We start from the raw sequence: 16,776 nt of genomic DNA, 5'->3' as shown, positions 1-16,776 counted from the left end.
AATCTTACTCCCATTGTAGTGATTCCTTATCTTATCAAGGAGAATGTAACTAGTTGTCAATTCTTCGTATTAGAGTTATATGTTATTAAAATAGTTGTTAATGTTTATTCGCTTTTAGCCTATAACATTGTTTTCTTTAAAATTGTTATCCAACGTATTTTCTGACTCACGATTTCTTAAAATATTTATCTCAAACGTTCGAGGGTGAATACCCCATTTTCTTGGTTCGTTTAACGATGAGTTAGAGAGGGTCTGATGAAAAGACAGCGTCAAGCGCGACCTACTATTGACCATCGCCATCTTCTTCTCTCCATACTCGCTTCTTCAAGGCGATCGTCGGCTTCTGGGTCTGTTTTTGCTTCTACAGCTTAAGAGGTGCTCCATTCTTTTTCACGTTTTGAAGTTCTAGTACTGGTTTTCGTTGTCTTACCTTTGTCTGTTCTAAACAATATTTTGATATTCTGGGGAGTTTCTGCTTTGCTAGGTTTGTTCTTGCCTTGTTCTAACTCGCTGCATGTACACTGTTGAGTTTCTGTGAAGTTGCTTCCTTTAGTCTATTGATCTATTGTGATGAAATGGGGTTGTTTCGAGCTTTACAAGGGAAAAGATTGCGAGATCCCACGTCGGAGAGGAGAACGAAACACCCTTTTTAAGGGTGTGGAAACCTCTCCTTAGTAGATGTGTTTTAAAAACCTTGAGGGAAAGCTCAAAGAGGACAATATTTGCTAGCGGTGGTGGGCTTAGGCTGTTACAAATGGTATCAAAGCTAGACATTGGGCGATGCGCTAGTAGGAGGCTGAGCCCTGAAGGGGGTGGATTTGGTGGGGGTCTCATATCGATTGGAGAAAGGAACGAGTGCTAGCAAGGACGCTGGGCCTCGAAGGGGGTGGATTGTGAGATCCCACATCGGTTGGGGAGGAGAACGGAATACCCTTTATAAGGGTGTGGAAACCTCTTTCTAGCAGATGGGTTTTGAAAAACCTTGAGGCAAAGCCTAAAAAGGACAATATCTACTAGTGGTGGGTTTAGACTGTTACAAATGGTATCAAAGCCAGACACCAGGTGATGTGTCAGCGAGGAGTTTGAATCTCGAAGGGGGTGGACACACAAGGCGGTGTGTCAGCAAAGACGCTGGGTCTCGAAGGGGGTGGATTTGGTGGGGGTCCCACATTGATTGGAGAAAGGAACGAGTGCCAGCGAGGACGCTGGCCCCGAAAAGGGGTGGATTGTGAGATCCCATATCGGTTGAGGAGGGGAACGAAACACCCTTTACAAGGGTGCGGAAATCTCTCCCTAGCAAACACGTTTTAAAAACTTGGAGGGAAAGCGTAAAAGAGAAAGCCAAAAGAAGATAATATCTGTTAGCAGTGGACTTAGGCTATTACAAATGGTATCAGAGCTAGACATCGAGCGATGTGCCTGCGAGGAGGCTGAGCCCCAAAGAGAGGTAGACACAAGGCGGTGTGTCAGCAAGGATGCTGGACCTGGAGGGAGTGGATTTGGTGGGGGTTCCACATCGATTGGAGAAAGAAACGAGTGCTAGTGAGAACGCTGGCCCCCGAAGGGGGGTGGATTGTGAGATCCCACATCGGTTCGGGGGAGAACGAAACACCCTTTACAAGAGTGTGGAAACCTCTCCCTAGCAGATACGTTTTAAAAACCTTGAGGGAAAGCTCAAAGAGAACAATATATATAACGTGTTTGATTCTGACTTCGCTAGGGAAACCGACTCATTTTTGTCAAAGAACTTCATATCCAAAGGCACAAAATCCCTCCTCCTTGCAAATGGAGCTGCCAGACCTTCCCTGCACTTCCTCAAAGAAGTTATACCCTTCTGTTACTCGACGGTCCGAACGGATTCGGAATGCCGTTACTCCATTTGAAAATGACTGCATCGAACCTGTGAGTGAAGAAATAGCTTTTAGTGAGACTGAAAAAGATGATGAACCACCAGCTGAGGGGAGAAAGCATTTGGACGAGCCGAACTCGGGCGAACGGGACTTGCACGGAAAGATTGATTATGTAGTTAAACTACTCGAAACTCAAGAACGAACCATAAACGCATTGAAAGCTAAGGTGCCAAAGCATAGGAATTGACATGATATGTTTTGAAGTTCATTTTGCTCTATGATTTTCTTTTAATTGGTTGTTCAATGTCTAGCAGAATGATGAGAATCCATTGTTGAGTGAAAGCTCATCACCAATAGATGTCGGATACAGGGGCTTATACTTTGAATCCGAGAAAAAGGTTAGTTTCGTTATTTTCATATTAATGAATCTCGATTCTCATTCGTATATCTATGAACAGTACCGTCTTAATGTATGTCAGGTTCAAGCCTTAATCGACGAAAACCATCAGCTTACTCGGAAGTTGGAAATAGCTCTTTGTAAAGTCGAAGCAGTACGTACCTTTGATTGCATGCTTTATACGATAGATCATTGCAATTGTTGGTTTTCAACGTGGGATTTCTAGTAAGTGCGAGTCAATAGCTCGCGTTGACTACGTCCCTGGTCCGGTGAAATGTTCAGATCGCGGTGACGTGGGCGGTTCACTGCCCTCGACATCGCGAGAAGTCCATTGATCCTTATCACTAGAGGAAGAAGAAGTCGTAACAAGGTTTCTGCAAGTGAACCTGAAAAGGGTCATTGTCGATGTCTCGACATCAAACAACCCGTGAACGGGTTTACGAACTTTTTGTGTCGGGGGGAGCATTCGTGCCCCCTCCGTTGCCTAAACCAAACCAAATCAACATGATTTTTTAGTATTTGATGGGAAGTTATTTTGTTTGATTTGTGTAGTATGAGAAAGGGAATAGAAATATTTCTGAAGTGCTGGAGAAAATGAAGGATGTGATCTTAGTCTCCAATCTCACAAAAGTTACTGAATCAGCTGTCAACGCTTCTTCTCGAGCAATTCGTGATGCTATGTCTCCTGGCACGGGTCGTGACGCCGAGCGTTCTGCAGCTAAGAGAAAGAAAGTGACAAAAACAAAGTGAAAAGAGCTGAAAATGTTGCATTAGTATCTTTCGAACACGAAAGCTCGTCTTCGTCCTCTGTTGAGCTGTTATGTATATGTTTTAAGACTGACTGATCTTGTTCTTCCAGTTATGACATGTTTCGGAGGTTGTTCAAACGGTATGCCGTTCGCCCCTAAATGTATAAGTAGTGTAAAACAGGTTCCATATGCTACACAACAAACGACAATCAGCTATCGACTCAGCTCATGAATCGCGCGTTTGTTTGAAGCTTCTAGCATGGAACCTGGTTTGATAGTAGACGAATACGACAGTGTAGAAAATGCTATGACCATAGATTTATTTCGGAACTAAATGCAGTGAAGATTGAGTTAACTTGGTTACAGGATTGTGAACGAGAAGCAACCGACGTTCGAGCCTGCGTTTTCTGGTCCGGAATCACCTCTACTCTTCTTGGTGGAGTTCATCAAGAGAGGTAGAAAAGCTAAAATGATCAGCTCTAGATGTTTGAGTAATTTCTTTGTCAATACAGTCACATTGTCCTTGTCCCTGTCCTTGTCCTTCACCTCGTCCCTGTCCTTGTCCTTGTCCTTGTCCTTGTCCTTCAGCTCCTTCGACAATGGCAGGTGGTGGTGACGAGAAGTCCAAACACATGCCGATGGCTTCGTCGTAAGATAGCGAAAGATCTTGGGATGTGAGCTGGTGATACTCCGCAAGCTGGTAAAGGCATTGATTTTCCCTTGTTAAGTTTGCATTTTCATTTGCTAATCTTGATTTCTCAGCTAGCAGTGCCTCCATTTGAAGCCTAACCTGATTTACCACCGAAGAGAAAGTTAGTAATCACGACTCTCCACAATGATATGATATTATCCTTAAAAGGCTTCGTACCAACAGAGATGTATTTCTTACTTATAAACTCATGATCAAGCCCTTAATTAGTCGATGTGGGACACCCCTCCCAACAATCCTCCTCTCGAACAAAGTACACTATAGAGCCTTCCCTGAGGCCTATGGAGCCCTCGAACAGCCTCCTTCTCTTAATTGAGGCTCAACTCCTTTGGAGTCCTCGAACAGTTTTAGTCAAAAGTGACTTAAGTGTCAAACAAAGTACACCCTTTGTTTGACACCTTCGAGGCTCACAACTTTTTTGTTCAACATTTGAGGATTATATTGACATAACTAAGTTAAGGGTATGGCTCTGGTACCATGTTTGGAATCACGACTCTCCACAATGGTATGATATTATTCACTTTGAGCCTAAGCTCTCATGACTTTGCTTTGGGCTTCCCCAAAAGGCCTCATACCAATGGACATGTATTCCTTATTACAAACTTACGATCATTCCCTAAATTAGACAATATGGGAGGGAATTAGACAATGTGGGACTCCGTCCCAACAATCCTCGACACAGACTACACATAAACAGAAGTGGGAAGGAAGAACAAATAATCATCATAATAATGATACGAACCAAATCATCTTCTTCCGGTCTGACCCCGGTGGAAACACCGTTGCGAAGTCTCCTATTCTCTTCATCAAGTATGGCGCATCGTTCTTGCATAAAACATATATTGGATTTTAATGATTTTAATTCTCTTGCCAGAGATGCTGTTTTTGTAGCCATTGCAACTGCAAGCTGGAGAAACGCAGGCCAAAAGGTTAATATTGCAGTAAGAACTTGTTCAAATACAGATGACAGAGGCAAGGAACCAACATGTTTAGCCCTTTTAAGGTTGTCTGTTGGGTTTTGCTGGTTTTCTTTCTCTAAATTAACCTCTGAATCTTCTAAGCAATGAGTATCATCATATTTTCTCTTTGTTGCTTGCTTGAGCTCCACGAACTCATGCTCAACCTCGGAGTTCTTGAGGTTGCTTTGGAAGATCTCCGTCAAGGTTGGTGCTTGAACCAGATCCTTAGTACCCTGGAATCAGCCCTCAAAATCATATCTTGGTTTTGTGGGGTTTAAGAGAATTTGATAAAATTGCTAGTTTTATACCGCACCAACGGGCAAATGTTAGGAATCACGACTCTCTACAATAGTATGATATTATCCGCTTTACTTTGGGCTTCCTCAAAAGGCCTTGTACCCACGAAGATGTATACTTAATAAACCCACGATCATTTCTTAAATTAGTCAATGTGAGACTCCCTCCCAATAATGCTCGACAATCCTCTCTTCAAACAAAGTATACTATAGAGCCTCTCTTGAGGCCTATGGAGCCCTCGAACAAGCTCTCCCCTTAATCGAGGCTCGACTCCTTCTCTGGAGTTCTCAAACAAAGCACACCCTTTGTTCGATACTCAAGTCACTTTTGACTACACCTTCGACACTCACAACTTCTTTCTTTGACATTTGAAGATTCTATTGACATAGCTAAGTTAAGGGTATGACTCTAATACAATGTTAGGCATCACGACTTAACAATAGTATTATATTGTCCACTTTGAGCATAGGCTCTCATGACTTTGCTTTGGGCTTCCCCAAAAGGCCTCGTACAAGTGGAGATGTATCCCCTACTTATAAACTTACGATCATTCCCGAAATTAGCCCATGTGAGACTCCCTCCCAACAATCCTCAATACAGAATACAAAGAACGGAAGAGTGGAGAGTGGCGTTTACCTGCAAGGCGTTATCCAAATTGTTGGAAAGCTGAGACAGAGTATAGCCAACAGAGTCGAATCCTCTCATCAAAAGCAAAGAATCTTCCTTCAATCTCTTTGCCCTTTCCGATTTGTTCATGTTCTATCCCCACAAACACATGAATTTTCAAGCTCCATTGACATGGAAAAAAGCTTAGCTTGAAAACGAAGAACTCGAAGAGAAAAGCACTCACAAGATTTGAAGATTTGGCATTTCGTTGCTCAAGAAGCGAGTCGACCCGACATCGAAGGGAGCTCCAGAAACGCTTGTCGGAATCAGGGCTGGACAATGGCGGCGAACCCATGAAGCTGGTCGGTCCCTAAGAAATCAGCTGAAAATACATCAGAAAATGAAAATCCGACACGACAAGGGTGTCCCAGTAAACGAACCTGGTTGGGATGTGAAGATGATGATGGAGACTCCACAGACGGGTCCATGAGGTAGAGAAGAAGGTTGCAACGGCTAGTCTTCAAAGAAATGAAGATTTAAAAGTAAATTCAAACTCAAACGGGTGGGCACAGCTCACTTGGTAAATATGAAACAATTGGATAAGACAAATTTAATAAAAGTTGTTCTTTGACTTTTTCATAGCTTACCATCTTCTCTCTTAAATTAATGTGCCTAATTCAACTTAAATTAACTCATTTATGCAAACAATAATACTAATGTGTGACGGTTGAATTAGATTAAATCGGAGATGGTTGAGTTTGTGACTCGAACCATTTGAATATAGCTCATAATCTAATCTTCTATTTTTAAGTTGGGTTATCGAGATGTTTTGTTACTTATTTACAACACATCACTGACATCATTTATAAATGTCAAATATTCTTAATTTTCATAATAATGATCTTAGGGTTGGGTTAGATTGGGTTGTAGCCCTATTAATTTTCAATTTTTCAACTTTGTCCACAATATATATATAACCCAACTCAACTTTTATGATTTGGGTTGAATAGTCTAACTTGGTTGGATTCTTGGGTCATATGAACATCCATAATATGGGTAAGTATCGTTCACTGCCCAAATTGGAAAAAAAAAAAAAAAATCAACTTTTAGGTTGAATAGTTTGATTTGGTTGGATTCTGAGTCAAATGAACATTCATAGTATCGGTAAGTATCATTAAAAGCGATAATATCGTTAATATCGTTGAACTAGTTCGGAATTTGGTCTGTATCCACTTTCCAATTTGACCATTTAATTTTTCACCTTTACATTAGCGAAGTGGTATAATGGCCATGGCAAAATGATTGGCCGTTATCATACATCATCTATCTGATAGCTAAAAGAGCTGATTCTCATCTTCACACGGTCCAGCTCAAAATTCTTCGATTCCATGGCTGCTCTCGCTTCTTCTTCGTCTTCCCTCTTCACCTCTAAGCCCTCCATTCATCTTCCATCTTCCCTTTCTCCTTGTCTTCTGCGTTCATCACTTTCCCCAATCTCTTCCCCTTCTGCTCTGACATCCTCTTTCGCCATTTCCCATTCCTTTCTCCCTTTTCCCTCCTCTTCCAGACGCTCCAATGTCTGCTCCTTCAGTGTCAGGGCTAGCTCTGCTGACAAGAAGAACGTCTTGATTGTCAACACAAATAGCGGCGGACATGCCGTAATCGGCTTCTATTTTGCCAAACAGCTTCTGGGTTCCGGCCATGAGGTCACAATTTTGACTGTCGGTGAAGAGAGTTCCGACAAGATGAAGAAACCTCCATTTAACAGATTCTCAGTTAGTCATTTGTGATATATTCACAACCCAGGGAACTCGAAATGAGTGGTGGTTAACTAACTGTCTGTATGTTTTGGGATGTTTTTTTAGGAAATTGTGAGTGCTGGAGGCAAGACGGTATGGGGGGATCCTGCAGAAGTTGGGAAGGTTGTGGCAGGAGCTTCATTTGATGTGGTATTAGATAACAATGGCAAGGACATTGATTCTGTGAGGTTTGTCAATTCTGCTACCTTCTCACTCTTTCTGGTGGATTGTTCTTGATAGGGTTCTTGTTTTGTTGATATCAATCCACCTTTAAAGGAACAGTAAACATAATCTTGCTTTTAAACATAGAATCTATTTATGAAGATTACCCTTTTTTACAGAGATTTCAGTAAAGTAAAGGAATTTTGTGAAATCCCACATCGGTTGGGGAGGAGACTGAAACACCCTTTATAAGATTGTGGAAACCTCTCCCGAGCAGATGCGTTTTAAAAACTTTGAGGGCAAGTCCGAAAGGGAAAGCCCAAAGAGGACAATATCTGCTAGCAGTAGGCTTGGGCCATTACAAATGGTATCAGAGTCACACTGGGTGATGTGCCAGCGAGGAGGCTGTTCTCCGAAGGGGGTAGACACGAGGCGGTGTGCCAGCAAGGACGCTGGTCCCGAAGGGGATAGACACGAGGTGGTGTGCCAGCAAAGACGCTGGTCCCGAAGGGGGGTGGATTTGGTGGGGGTCCCACATCGGTTGGGAGGAGAACGAAACACCCTCTATAAGGGTATGGAAACCTCTCCCTAGTATACGCGTTTTAAAAACCTCGATGGAAAGCCTAAAGAGGACAATATTTACCAGGGTGGGCTTGGGCTTGGGCTTGGGCTGTTACAGATTTAAACCCTTAATCTGCTAGAATCATGCTGGAAATCAATCTAAGCTGCCATTTGGCCTATATTTTGACACAGGCCTGTTATTGATTGGGCAAAGAGTTCTGGTGTGAAGCAGTTTCTATTTATCAGTAGTGCTGGGATTTATAAGCCAACTGATGAGCCTCCCCATGTTGAAGGGGTAAACATTACAGTGATCCTATCAGCATAGTAGATAGATAGAAGGCAGACACTTACAGAAGGCTAATAAATCTGCATCATTACTATGACAGGATACTGTTAAAGCTGATGCTGGTCATGTTGGTGTTGAACAATATATTGCTGAGGTTTTCAGCAGCTGGGCTGTTTTCCGTCCCCAGTACATGATTGGATCTGGCAACAACAAAGATTGTGAAGAGTGGTTCTTTGATAGTAAGAGCATACATATTTATAAACATTTCTAACCTTGATTGATGAGCTCATGGACTTGATAAATTCTCGATGCAGGAATTGTACGGGACAGACCCATTCCAATTCCAGGCTCTGGGATGCAGCTGACAAACATCGCACATGTCAGGGACTTGTCTTCTATGTTGACACTGGCTGTAGAGAAGCCGGATGAGGCACAGGCTAACATATTCAACTGCGTAAGCGATCGTGCCGTGACTCTTGATGGAATGGCCAAGCTATGTGCTCAAGCAGCAGGGCGTCCAGTTAACATTGTACATTATGATCCAAAAGCAGTTGGGGTGGATGCAAAGAAAGCTTTTCCTTTCAGGAATATGGTGAGTAAAAGGAAATAGTTTCTTTGATGCTTTAGGGGTAAACATAGAAGATTCAGAATTTACCTATTGTTTTTTGCAGCATTTCTATGCGGAGCCAAGAGCAGCTCAGGAGATCTTAGGGTGGAAAAGTAGCACAAATCTTCCTGAAGATTTGAAGGAGCGATTTGAAGAGTATGTGAAGATTGGCAGAGACAAGAAGGCTATTAAGTTTGAGTTAGATGATAAGATACTTGAGTCCCTAAAGGTTCCAGTAGCTGCTTGACCGTTCTTCGGATAATCGTGCACGACGGTACTGTCCATCTTACAGTACATCTACATGTATTCTCATTTATTGTACTTCTATCAACTTAACCAAATAACGTGAGATTCAGAAGTGAAGTAATTGAGCTTTCACTTCTGTTACCCCATTTCTGATTTTTGCATTAACAGAAGATAACAAAGAACACTCTAGTTCTGATTCATTCCTAGTGAAAATATATCCATTTTTTTGCCAGAATTATAAAAAGCCAAGACAATGTACAATGTGCAAAAACTTAGGACCAGCCTGATAAAGATATTTGAAGTAAAGCATTATGAATTTCATTAGGGATACAAATGTCGGTTAACCAAAAAGATCGTTTTAATTACACGAGTAATATAAGAACATATAATACATTGCTTCACAAGTTAATCAGACTCCTTGCCATTCATGATGGACTCCAATTTTGTGCTTCCCACGACTTCGCAAGTCGAAAAGCAATATAGACATCATGAATCTTTTTCCATCAGTTGAAAGTTTCTAATAATTCTACACCAGGTGGTTTTAATCATTTATATGAATTGTATGAGTGAGAAGCTGAAATTCTGACCTTCAAGCAAAGCATCATCCAACAGCATTACCTAGGAGGCCTCTCCAAAGCAATCCAACCAAACTTTCCTTTGCGGAAATCTGATAAGATGCGGAAAGCTGCTTGATGACTGTCCCCGTTGAACAATTGAAGTGCTAACTTTTGAACAAATCTGTCACCAACAATTTGTTTTACGCGTATAATAATAATACTAAACTAGAAATGAAAAGTTATTGATTAGCATATGATACGTACGTGTGACCACATTGACCGTCTGCATCGACTTTATATCGCTTTTGAAGTAATTCTATACCTGGAGATTTGTAAGAGCTAGTGTCAATTTGACAAATAGGAAACAGACCATTTTAGCAGGTAAAAGTGAACATCCTGAAAAGCGCCAGAAAATGTATGATGCAGTGTTCCATCAAGCAAAGAATTAACCCACTGATTAGAAATGATTTGACTATCAAGTAACAGTGCAGGAATATTTCAGTACGACCAAGAGAGATACTTGAACTATTTGAATGCTCAAGAGATCAAAATATTTCCATGGTACCTACTGACGGAAGCTTGGTCAGAATCTGTACAAGTATGGCAGCAACATCAGCAGCATTGTAGGACTTCTCTCCAATGTCATCGCATATAGCAAGCTTTATTGCGGCTGTCTGGTCACTAATCCGCATTGGTATAATACCAGGAGAATCAAGCAACTCAAGATCTTTGCCAAAACGAACCCACCTTTTACAAGAGAATGGAATAAGGAGACAGTTAATCAAAGAGCTCATACAAATGGCTTTACAATTGATTCCTCCCTCGTTCCCAGCTTGTACATCTTAATCAAAACTATTGAAGAAAAAAGGTACCATACCTCAATTCTCGGGTGACACCCGGTCTTGGAGCTGCTGGACACATTCGTCGTTTCAGCAAGCGGTTGATCAGAGATGATTTTCCAACATTAGGATATCCAACTATTCCAGCACGAACCTGTACATCACTAAGGTTGTTTAGGTCGTGTTCTGAAAATAATTCTGATTTACTATTTAAGGATAAACCCAATATAGCCCCTAATCTTCACATATTTCTCTAGCACAGAAAAATATCCTCTTCAAGCTAATAATATGATTTGGGCTTAAGCTTAAATGTCTTTTGGTGCTTCTGTATGTCTGTTTATGTCAATATAGAACGAAAATCATTTATGATTTGCAGATGGTTTGGCATGGAAAGAATTATAGATATATAAAAACCTTACAAACAAGCTTAAGCATTAAAATTTAGTGAATTCATGCAACCAACCGCGCGAGGAAGTAGTCCTTTAGCTCTACGTTTGACATTGACATCTGCTGCTAATGTCTTGGCCAACCGCCCTAGCTTCATTGCGCCCTACAGTTGCCACATGAGAACATTAACAACTATTACACTGTCAAACTCCGTATGCTCAGAAAGAATATCGTTTGCTTAGATACCATTCCGAGTTTCCCATTTGAAAATACTACTTTTATTCCCTGTCTCATAAAATAATCTGCCCAAGCATTCCGGTCCGCTGAAGATATCATATCTTCTCTGTTCAATACCAATATTCTTCTCCTATTGCCAAGCCATGCATCCATCTAATCATGAAAATGATGAATAAATTGTAAATAAAAGAAAAAACATGGTCAGTTAATCTTTTAGTGATGCAATGATGAATCAGTGTTACATTAAAGCAACTCTAATAGTTGTTAAGCTTGTTTGTAATCTTGATATTTTTCACTATACCCAATGTTATCGTGCTATTTGTGTATCTTATAGTTTTTACCCCTTTTTCATTTTACTTTGTTGTATCTTCTAAACAGTTTACACACTGTTCTACATTGCTTTAAATGCATTATGTTAGTCTCAGACACTGTGCAGAGAGCTCTCTTTTTCATCAATATACCATTTTTTTCTTCTCTTAATTGTATATGATATTAGAACTTCAAGTATTCTAGAAGCTTCAAACAGTGTCTTCCATCGGCACGGTGCCTTCCTCTAGCACTTCTTCCAGTGACAGTGATCGATTACCGACGAGAAGCTCTACTCCATTATAGTCACGACTCCGGTAACAATCCAAAGAAGTCCTCACTCTCTTTCTAGCCCTTCATCAAATCTGGCTCTACTCCATTAGTCATGACTCCCATAACAATCCAAAGAACTCCTCACTCTCTTTCTACCTCCTGTTCAACAAAAACCACAGCCATGGTCTCTTCCTTTCTCCACACAACAAATAGGCTTCAATGCCCATGTAACGACCCGAAGCCCACCGTTAGCAGATATTGTCCTCTTTGGGTTTTCCCTTCCGGGCTTCCTCTCAAAGTTTTTAAAACACGTCACTAGGGAGAGGTTTCCACACCTTATAAGGAATGCTTTGTTCCCCTCTCTAATCGATGTAGGATCTCACAATCCACCCCCAGTGTGTAGCTCTGATACTATTGTAACGACCCGAAGCCCACCGCTAGCAGATATTTTCCTCTTTGGGCTTTCCCTCAAGGTTTTTAAAACGCATCCACTAAGGAGAGGTTTCCACACCTTTAAAGAATGCTTTATTCTCCTCACCAATCGATGTGGGATCTCATAGTCCACCCCAATCTAATACCTACCAAATACCCCAGCCAAACACCTCTTTCCCTCTACCCCATAATCTGCTAAATTCCCCTCTTCTATTTTCCGCCCAAATAAATTTTGCTTGTTAGCATCAGGAACTGTGTGCTGAGAGCTTTATATTTTTCACCAATATTCCTTTCTCTGTCTTCTCTTTATCGTACAATAGTCTGTATTTCAGCCAAAAGACTTACAACCTCTGGACTTTTCTTCACTTCTATGACAATATAGCAGGGGTACCAATAGTTATGGATGCATACTAATCAAGTTAAGAACTGAAAACATTCACATCAAATCTCCTAAACATTTCAATAAAATAACACATAAAACAAAAACAAACAAAAAAATTGCGAGTCAAGAGTATAATGAATGGAATGAACAAAATCTGAACTTGGATGCAAAACCTGTGGGTGACTTGTAGACATGGGTATTCTAGCATCTCGAACCTCTATCACAACATCCATCAACCTAAGTTGATCCTTCAGCTCTTTTTCTGTTTTTGCTATATGGCCAGGATACCACTGCCGAGTTGCCAGCAAAAAATGTAGGGGAAAAAGGATATACTCTTTAGCATATTCATCAAGAAACTTCTTGCACTATTTTCATTGCCAGAATTTTTGGCATACCTGAACGGGACGCAATGGATTTGTCCAGTAATACAAATCAGCTTCAAAATCAACCCAATCTTTCTCAACTACGTCGCTGTTAGGCGCACCTTTTGTGCTCAAATCTCCAAGGAAATTTGATGTTCTACCACCAACAATCTAAAACATTTTGCAATTTCACAACATTATTCAATTACCACAAAAATTAACTTCTATAAAAAACTGCGGCAAACATCTAGTAGTCCAAACTTCCGCCCAAATCCTTCGTTACATGAAATGAAAACTACAAAATCGACTTGAATGCGGTTTACCTGGATTGTGGGGTGCGGCAAAGAAGCGGAAGCTGAAGGCGTCAGAGATGCTGGGGATGGTCCGCTCCGGCAGTAAAAATGGCGCGTCGGGATTGCACGAGTGGTGGGCAGGCAGAGCCCTGATAGCTGAACATGAAGACTCATTGCCGCGCTACAGTAAACTGCCGCACTCGCCGAGCGAGACGATGAGTCGTTCCAGAATCGGAGATATTTTAAAATTTTTAAAAAATAATAATTAATAAATAGCTCCAGATAAGGTATAGAGTTTTTTTTTTTTTTCTTTTTTCTTTCTTTTTTCCTTTATTTATTTTCTTTTTTGGGCCATATTAGCCCATTTAGCCCAATGTAGGATATGTCACCATGGCCCATTTAGCCCAATAAAAAACATCCAATTTTTAATGTTGTATTTATACTTCTAATATATTTAATATTTTATAAATTAATATATATTTTTTAATTTAAAGACCTATTAAATAGAAAATAGAAAACAGAAAATTTAAAGATTTATATTAGGCATTTTTTAAAATTTTAAAAATTTATAATATAATTTTAAAGTATTTTCAAATATTTATTTTCTTGAATAAATTTTTTTCCTTTTTTTTAAAAAAATTAATTTTAATCTAAATTAAAATAAAAACCCCTAAATTTTAGCATTTACTCTTTTAAATTTTATAATATTATTTCACAAAATTTTCGAAATTACTTTAAAAGTAAAAATTTATTAATGGAAGAAAAATTAAAAATTAAAATAATGTAACTTTAAAAAAATAGAAACAATTTAAAAATCAAAGATTTAATAACTTACTTTCTATTTTATTTTTTTTTATTTTTTTACTGATGGTTAATTAATTTTAACTTTTTTAACTATGGATCTAGAATAATTTTTATTTTTACCTCCACTTTTACCTCTCTACAATATGTAAATTTTTTTTCACTTTTTTATCTATGGGATTCTTGTTCTCATGTTGTTAACTCCAATCTCTCTCTTTTAAACCTTATGGATTAAAAAGTATCTTTTTACCTATTTCGGTTTCTTTTTTTATAATATAACATAGCCTGTAACTAAAAAGGTGTCCACTCAACAACAAAAGTATAACGAAACAACTACCTATCTTTACAATAGTATGATGCTCACCGCTAACAGATATTATCCGTTTTGGCCTATTACGTATCGTCACAGTTTTAAAACGCATCTGTTAGAGGAAGTTTCTACGCCTTTATAAAAAATGTTTTGTAGGATCTCACACTCTTCGTGGACTTCATTTACATTCCATATACTGGTTTCGGTTTATCAGTTGCTCAGTAACACATCGCCACCACGTGTAGTAGACCCTTTTACTTGTCTCATACCAAAAATATTAAATTTACATCAGCTTTCTATTTGATTTGGACTCGTTCTTTTAACTTAAATTATGATCCGAAAAAGTTATAGACATGTGACCATTTAAATATTTGTGAGAAAGATGGATCAAACATACAATAATTAATCTTTCTTGAAAGTGAAATTAAAGAAGATAATTGGCATTGGTATTGCTAAAAGAACAATCCCACGATATCATTTTCTACCTAACTCATATGCTATACCGTACCTAACTTAAACACGAACATATACTTTTATGAACATTTTTAGTGTCCGATTGTACCCAAAGTTTCACACTGGCTAGAAAATAGGAAGATCGTAAGCATTAAGTAAAGATAACTATCTCTATTTGTATGAGATATTTCGAGTCAAGAGCGTGTTCTAGCAAGTTTCTATTGGTATGCAGTTTCGAGTCATGAACGTGTTCTTTTACCTCTTTTATATTTAGATTTGCATGCTTGAATCATTCAAGTAGCCTTGATCAAAGTATCTTATGGAGATATATATACATGATTCGGTGTCGGTAAGCAAGGGGCCACACCAGGCAGCCACTAAATGATTGTAGGACCATGCATATTATCCAATGCCCTATCCCTTTTACATTAATTATATATTATTTATCTATTAATTAAAATCATAATTATATCGCATTTACATTTTTTCTTCATTAAAAAAATATTTTAAAAAAAACATTGAAGGGACTCCATAACTAATTGCATGCCCACACTTTATTATATATATTATATAATATGATTGAGATAAAAAAAAAAATAGTCCACACCCCGAGCTCGGCCTTGCAGCTTTGCTCATGAACCTACACGAGACTCGAGATATTCTTCACTCCACGGTATCGCACCTTTCGCTCGTCCATTTCGTGCTACTAGACATTATTATGGTAGCTTCACTTAACAATTTCTCGTGGGTTCGAGTCAAAACAAGAGTGAATAGCGAGCTTTGACGTTTTCTCATATTATAGTAGAAAAACCCCTTATTGGTCAATTAAATGTGACTAATTTTGTTTAGTATGTTTTTTTTATGAGTTTAAATTCTCAATAAATTTATATTTTATTAATTATAAATAATATTTTTTTTTTTTTGTATTTTACCATAAATTTATAAATTAGTGTCTTAAAAAAAAGTTTTTAATTTAATTTAATTTTTAAACTTTTTTTTCTTAATTTTATAAATTAAGAAATTAAAAAAAAATCACCTAAAATTACTAAATGGCTTATATGATTAATGTTTCTAGAGGAATCATTTCAATAATTTTCTTGCAACTCGCTTATAATATAATTAATGCTTTCACTTTAAAATATTCACTTTTAAAATCACATTATTTTATTTAATTTCCCTCCAAAAAGTAATATATTTTCTTTTTTATTTAATAATAATAAATAAATAAATAAATAAATAACTAAAAAAGGAATAAAGGCAAAAATAGTAAAAAAAAAAAAATTAAAATAATAAAAACAGATTATATTTTAAATTAATTCCATAATTAAGGTGGACCCAAACTCTCACTTTAGCTTACCAAGAAAGAAAGGAATATATTAATTTGTCTTCATCCATTAAAATTTTGTAGTTTATTTACCAAAATAATTATTTTAAAATGACAATATAATTAATTGATAATATTTATACTAGAATGTTTCGTTCTTCTCTCCCACTGATGTGCGATCTCACAGTCCACCCCCTCGGAACCTGACGTTCTCGCTGACACTCGTTCATCTCTTAATAGATGTGGGATCTCACACAAACCATAAATTTCTCAATTGTACTCGGCTAGGTGGCATTGTATCGAGACTGTTCATCTCATTAAGGAGAATTCTTATGTTTCATCACTTGTTTCGTGGCGGACAATTCCTCTATAATAACCTCAAAATGACATCACAAAATAGTGCCTGTCCAAAATGATAAAAGTAAATGATCGTCTAAGCAACAACAAATTTTCGCAACACGAGCAGCTCCGTAGCATAATTGCACTTTTGTTGGATTCATGAATATAGGAGAACGAAAAAAAACGCATAAATCCTAAAAATTATGTAATAAAATAGAGGAACGAGTCTAAGAGACTTGAGTGAGACTGAGAG

General features: G+C 38.5%; 4 protein-coding genes across 6 annotated transcripts; 2 read left to right on the top strand and 2 right to left on the bottom strand.

Annotated features, from left to right (window-relative positions):
- The first annotated feature begins 216 nt into the window (after positions 1-216).
- On the top strand, positions 217-3,139 carry LOC111811239 (uncharacterized). Its single transcript, XM_023697999.2, has 5 exons — positions 217-375; positions 1,721-2,076; positions 2,165-2,248; positions 2,330-2,401; positions 2,800-3,139. The coding sequence occupies exons 2-5, from the start codon at positions 1,786-1,788 to the stop codon at positions 2,995-2,997; spliced, it is 645 nt and encodes a 214-aa protein (XP_023553767.2). The 5' UTR covers positions 217-375; positions 1,721-1,785; the 3' UTR covers positions 2,998-3,139.
- A 153-nt stretch (positions 3,140-3,292) lies between these two features.
- Positions 3,293-6,156, bottom strand: LOC111811238 (GRIP/coiled-coil protein). 2 transcript variants are annotated; one of them, XM_023697998.2, is made up of 6 exons: positions 6,008-6,156; positions 5,812-5,937; positions 5,598-5,720; positions 4,691-4,897; positions 4,448-4,612; positions 3,293-3,786 (listed from the first exon to the last, which is right to left on the bottom strand). In XM_023697998.2, exons 1-6 carry the CDS (start codon positions 6,053-6,055, stop codon positions 3,421-3,423), a joined length of 1,035 nt encoding a protein of 344 aa, XP_023553766.2. In that variant the 5' UTR covers positions 6,056-6,156; the 3' UTR covers positions 3,293-3,420. The 2 variants fall into 2 exon arrangements, with proteins under 2 accessions (XP_023553766.2, XP_086973901.1); XM_087117775.1 differs by having other exon boundaries at positions 5,812-5,949; positions 6,008-6,149.
- Positions 6,157-6,931: 775 nt separating this feature from the next.
- Positions 6,932-9,374, top strand: CSP41A (chloroplast stem-loop binding protein of 41 kDa). The gene is made up of 6 exons (XM_023698546.2): positions 6,932-7,342; positions 7,433-7,554; positions 8,282-8,384; positions 8,476-8,614; positions 8,690-8,967; positions 9,047-9,374. The coding sequence occupies exons 1-6, from the start codon at positions 6,956-6,958 to the stop codon at positions 9,227-9,229; spliced, it is 1,212 nt and encodes a 403-aa protein (XP_023554314.2). The 5' UTR covers positions 6,932-6,955; the 3' UTR covers positions 9,230-9,374.
- Positions 9,375-9,523: 149 nt separating this feature from the next.
- EMB3129 (GTP-binding family protein) lies at positions 9,524-13,548 on the bottom strand. 2 transcript variants are annotated; one of them, XM_023698547.2, is made up of 9 exons: positions 13,327-13,548; positions 13,037-13,174; positions 12,815-12,931; positions 11,258-11,401; positions 11,088-11,174; positions 10,663-10,778; positions 10,351-10,532; positions 10,050-10,107; positions 9,524-9,966 (listed from the first exon to the last, which is right to left on the bottom strand). In XM_023698547.2, exons 1-9 carry the CDS (start codon positions 13,468-13,470, stop codon positions 9,843-9,845), a joined length of 1,110 nt encoding a protein of 369 aa, XP_023554315.2. In that variant the 5' UTR covers positions 13,471-13,548; the 3' UTR covers positions 9,524-9,842. The 2 variants fall into 2 exon arrangements, 1 of the variants encoding a protein (XP_023554315.2); XR_015411969.1 differs by having other exon boundaries at positions 9,883-9,966; positions 10,355-10,532.
- Between the last annotated feature and the right edge of the window lie 3,228 nt (positions 13,549-16,776).

The sequence above is a fragment of the Cucurbita pepo genome, chromosome 15 (genome assembly GCF_057944985.1).
Source record: "Cucurbita pepo subsp. pepo isolate OVF chromosome 15, ASM5794498v1, whole genome shotgun sequence".
In the NCBI taxonomy this organism is placed as follows: Eukaryota; Viridiplantae; Streptophyta; class Magnoliopsida; order Cucurbitales; family Cucurbitaceae; genus Cucurbita; species Cucurbita pepo.
This window is presented reverse-complemented; position numbering and strand designations above follow the sequence as displayed.

Coding starts and splice junctions, on each gene's coding strand:
- LOC111811238 (XM_023697998.2), bottom strand. CDS start 6,055: ATGGACCCGTCTGTGGAGTCTCCATCATCATCTTCACATCCCAACCAG. Junction 5,721..5,811: donor ATGCCAAATCTTCAAATCTT/GTGAGTGCTTTT, acceptor TTGTGGGGATAG/AACATGAACAAATCGGAAAG. Junction 3,787..4,447: donor GACCGGAAGAAGATGATTTG/GTTCGTATCATT, acceptor GTGGTAAATCAG/GTTAGGCTTCAAATGGAGGC.
- EMB3129 (XM_023698547.2), bottom strand. CDS start 13,470: ATGAGTCTTCATGTTCAGCTATCAGGGCTCTGCCTGCCCACCACTCGT. Junction 12,932..13,036: donor ATCCATTGCGTCCCGTTCAG/GTATGCCAAAAA, acceptor GCAACTCGGCAG/TGGTATCCTGGCCATATAGC. Junction 10,533..10,662: donor GGTGTCACCCGAGAATTGAG/GTATGGTACCTT, acceptor CTCTTGTAAAAG/GTGGGTTCGTTTTGGCAAAG.
- LOC111811239 (XM_023697999.2), top strand. CDS start 1,786: ATGGAGCTGCCAGACCTTCCCTGCACTTCCTCAAAGAAGTTATACCCT. Junction 2,077..2,164: donor TAAACGCATTGAAAGCTAAG/GTGCCAAAGCAT, acceptor AATGTCTAGCAG/AATGATGAGAATCCATTGTT. Junction 2,402..2,799: donor CTCTTTGTAAAGTCGAAGCA/GTACGTACCTTT, acceptor TGATTTGTGTAG/TATGAGAAAGGGAATAGAAA.
- CSP41A (XM_023698546.2), top strand. CDS start 6,956: ATGGCTGCTCTCGCTTCTTCTTCGTCTTCCCTCTTCACCTCTAAGCCC. Junction 7,343..7,432: donor CTCCATTTAACAGATTCTCA/GTTAGTCATTTG, acceptor ATGTTTTTTTAG/GAAATTGTGAGTGCTGGAGG. Junction 8,615..8,689: donor TGAAGAGTGGTTCTTTGATA/GTAAGAGCATAC, acceptor TTCTCGATGCAG/GAATTGTACGGGACAGACCC.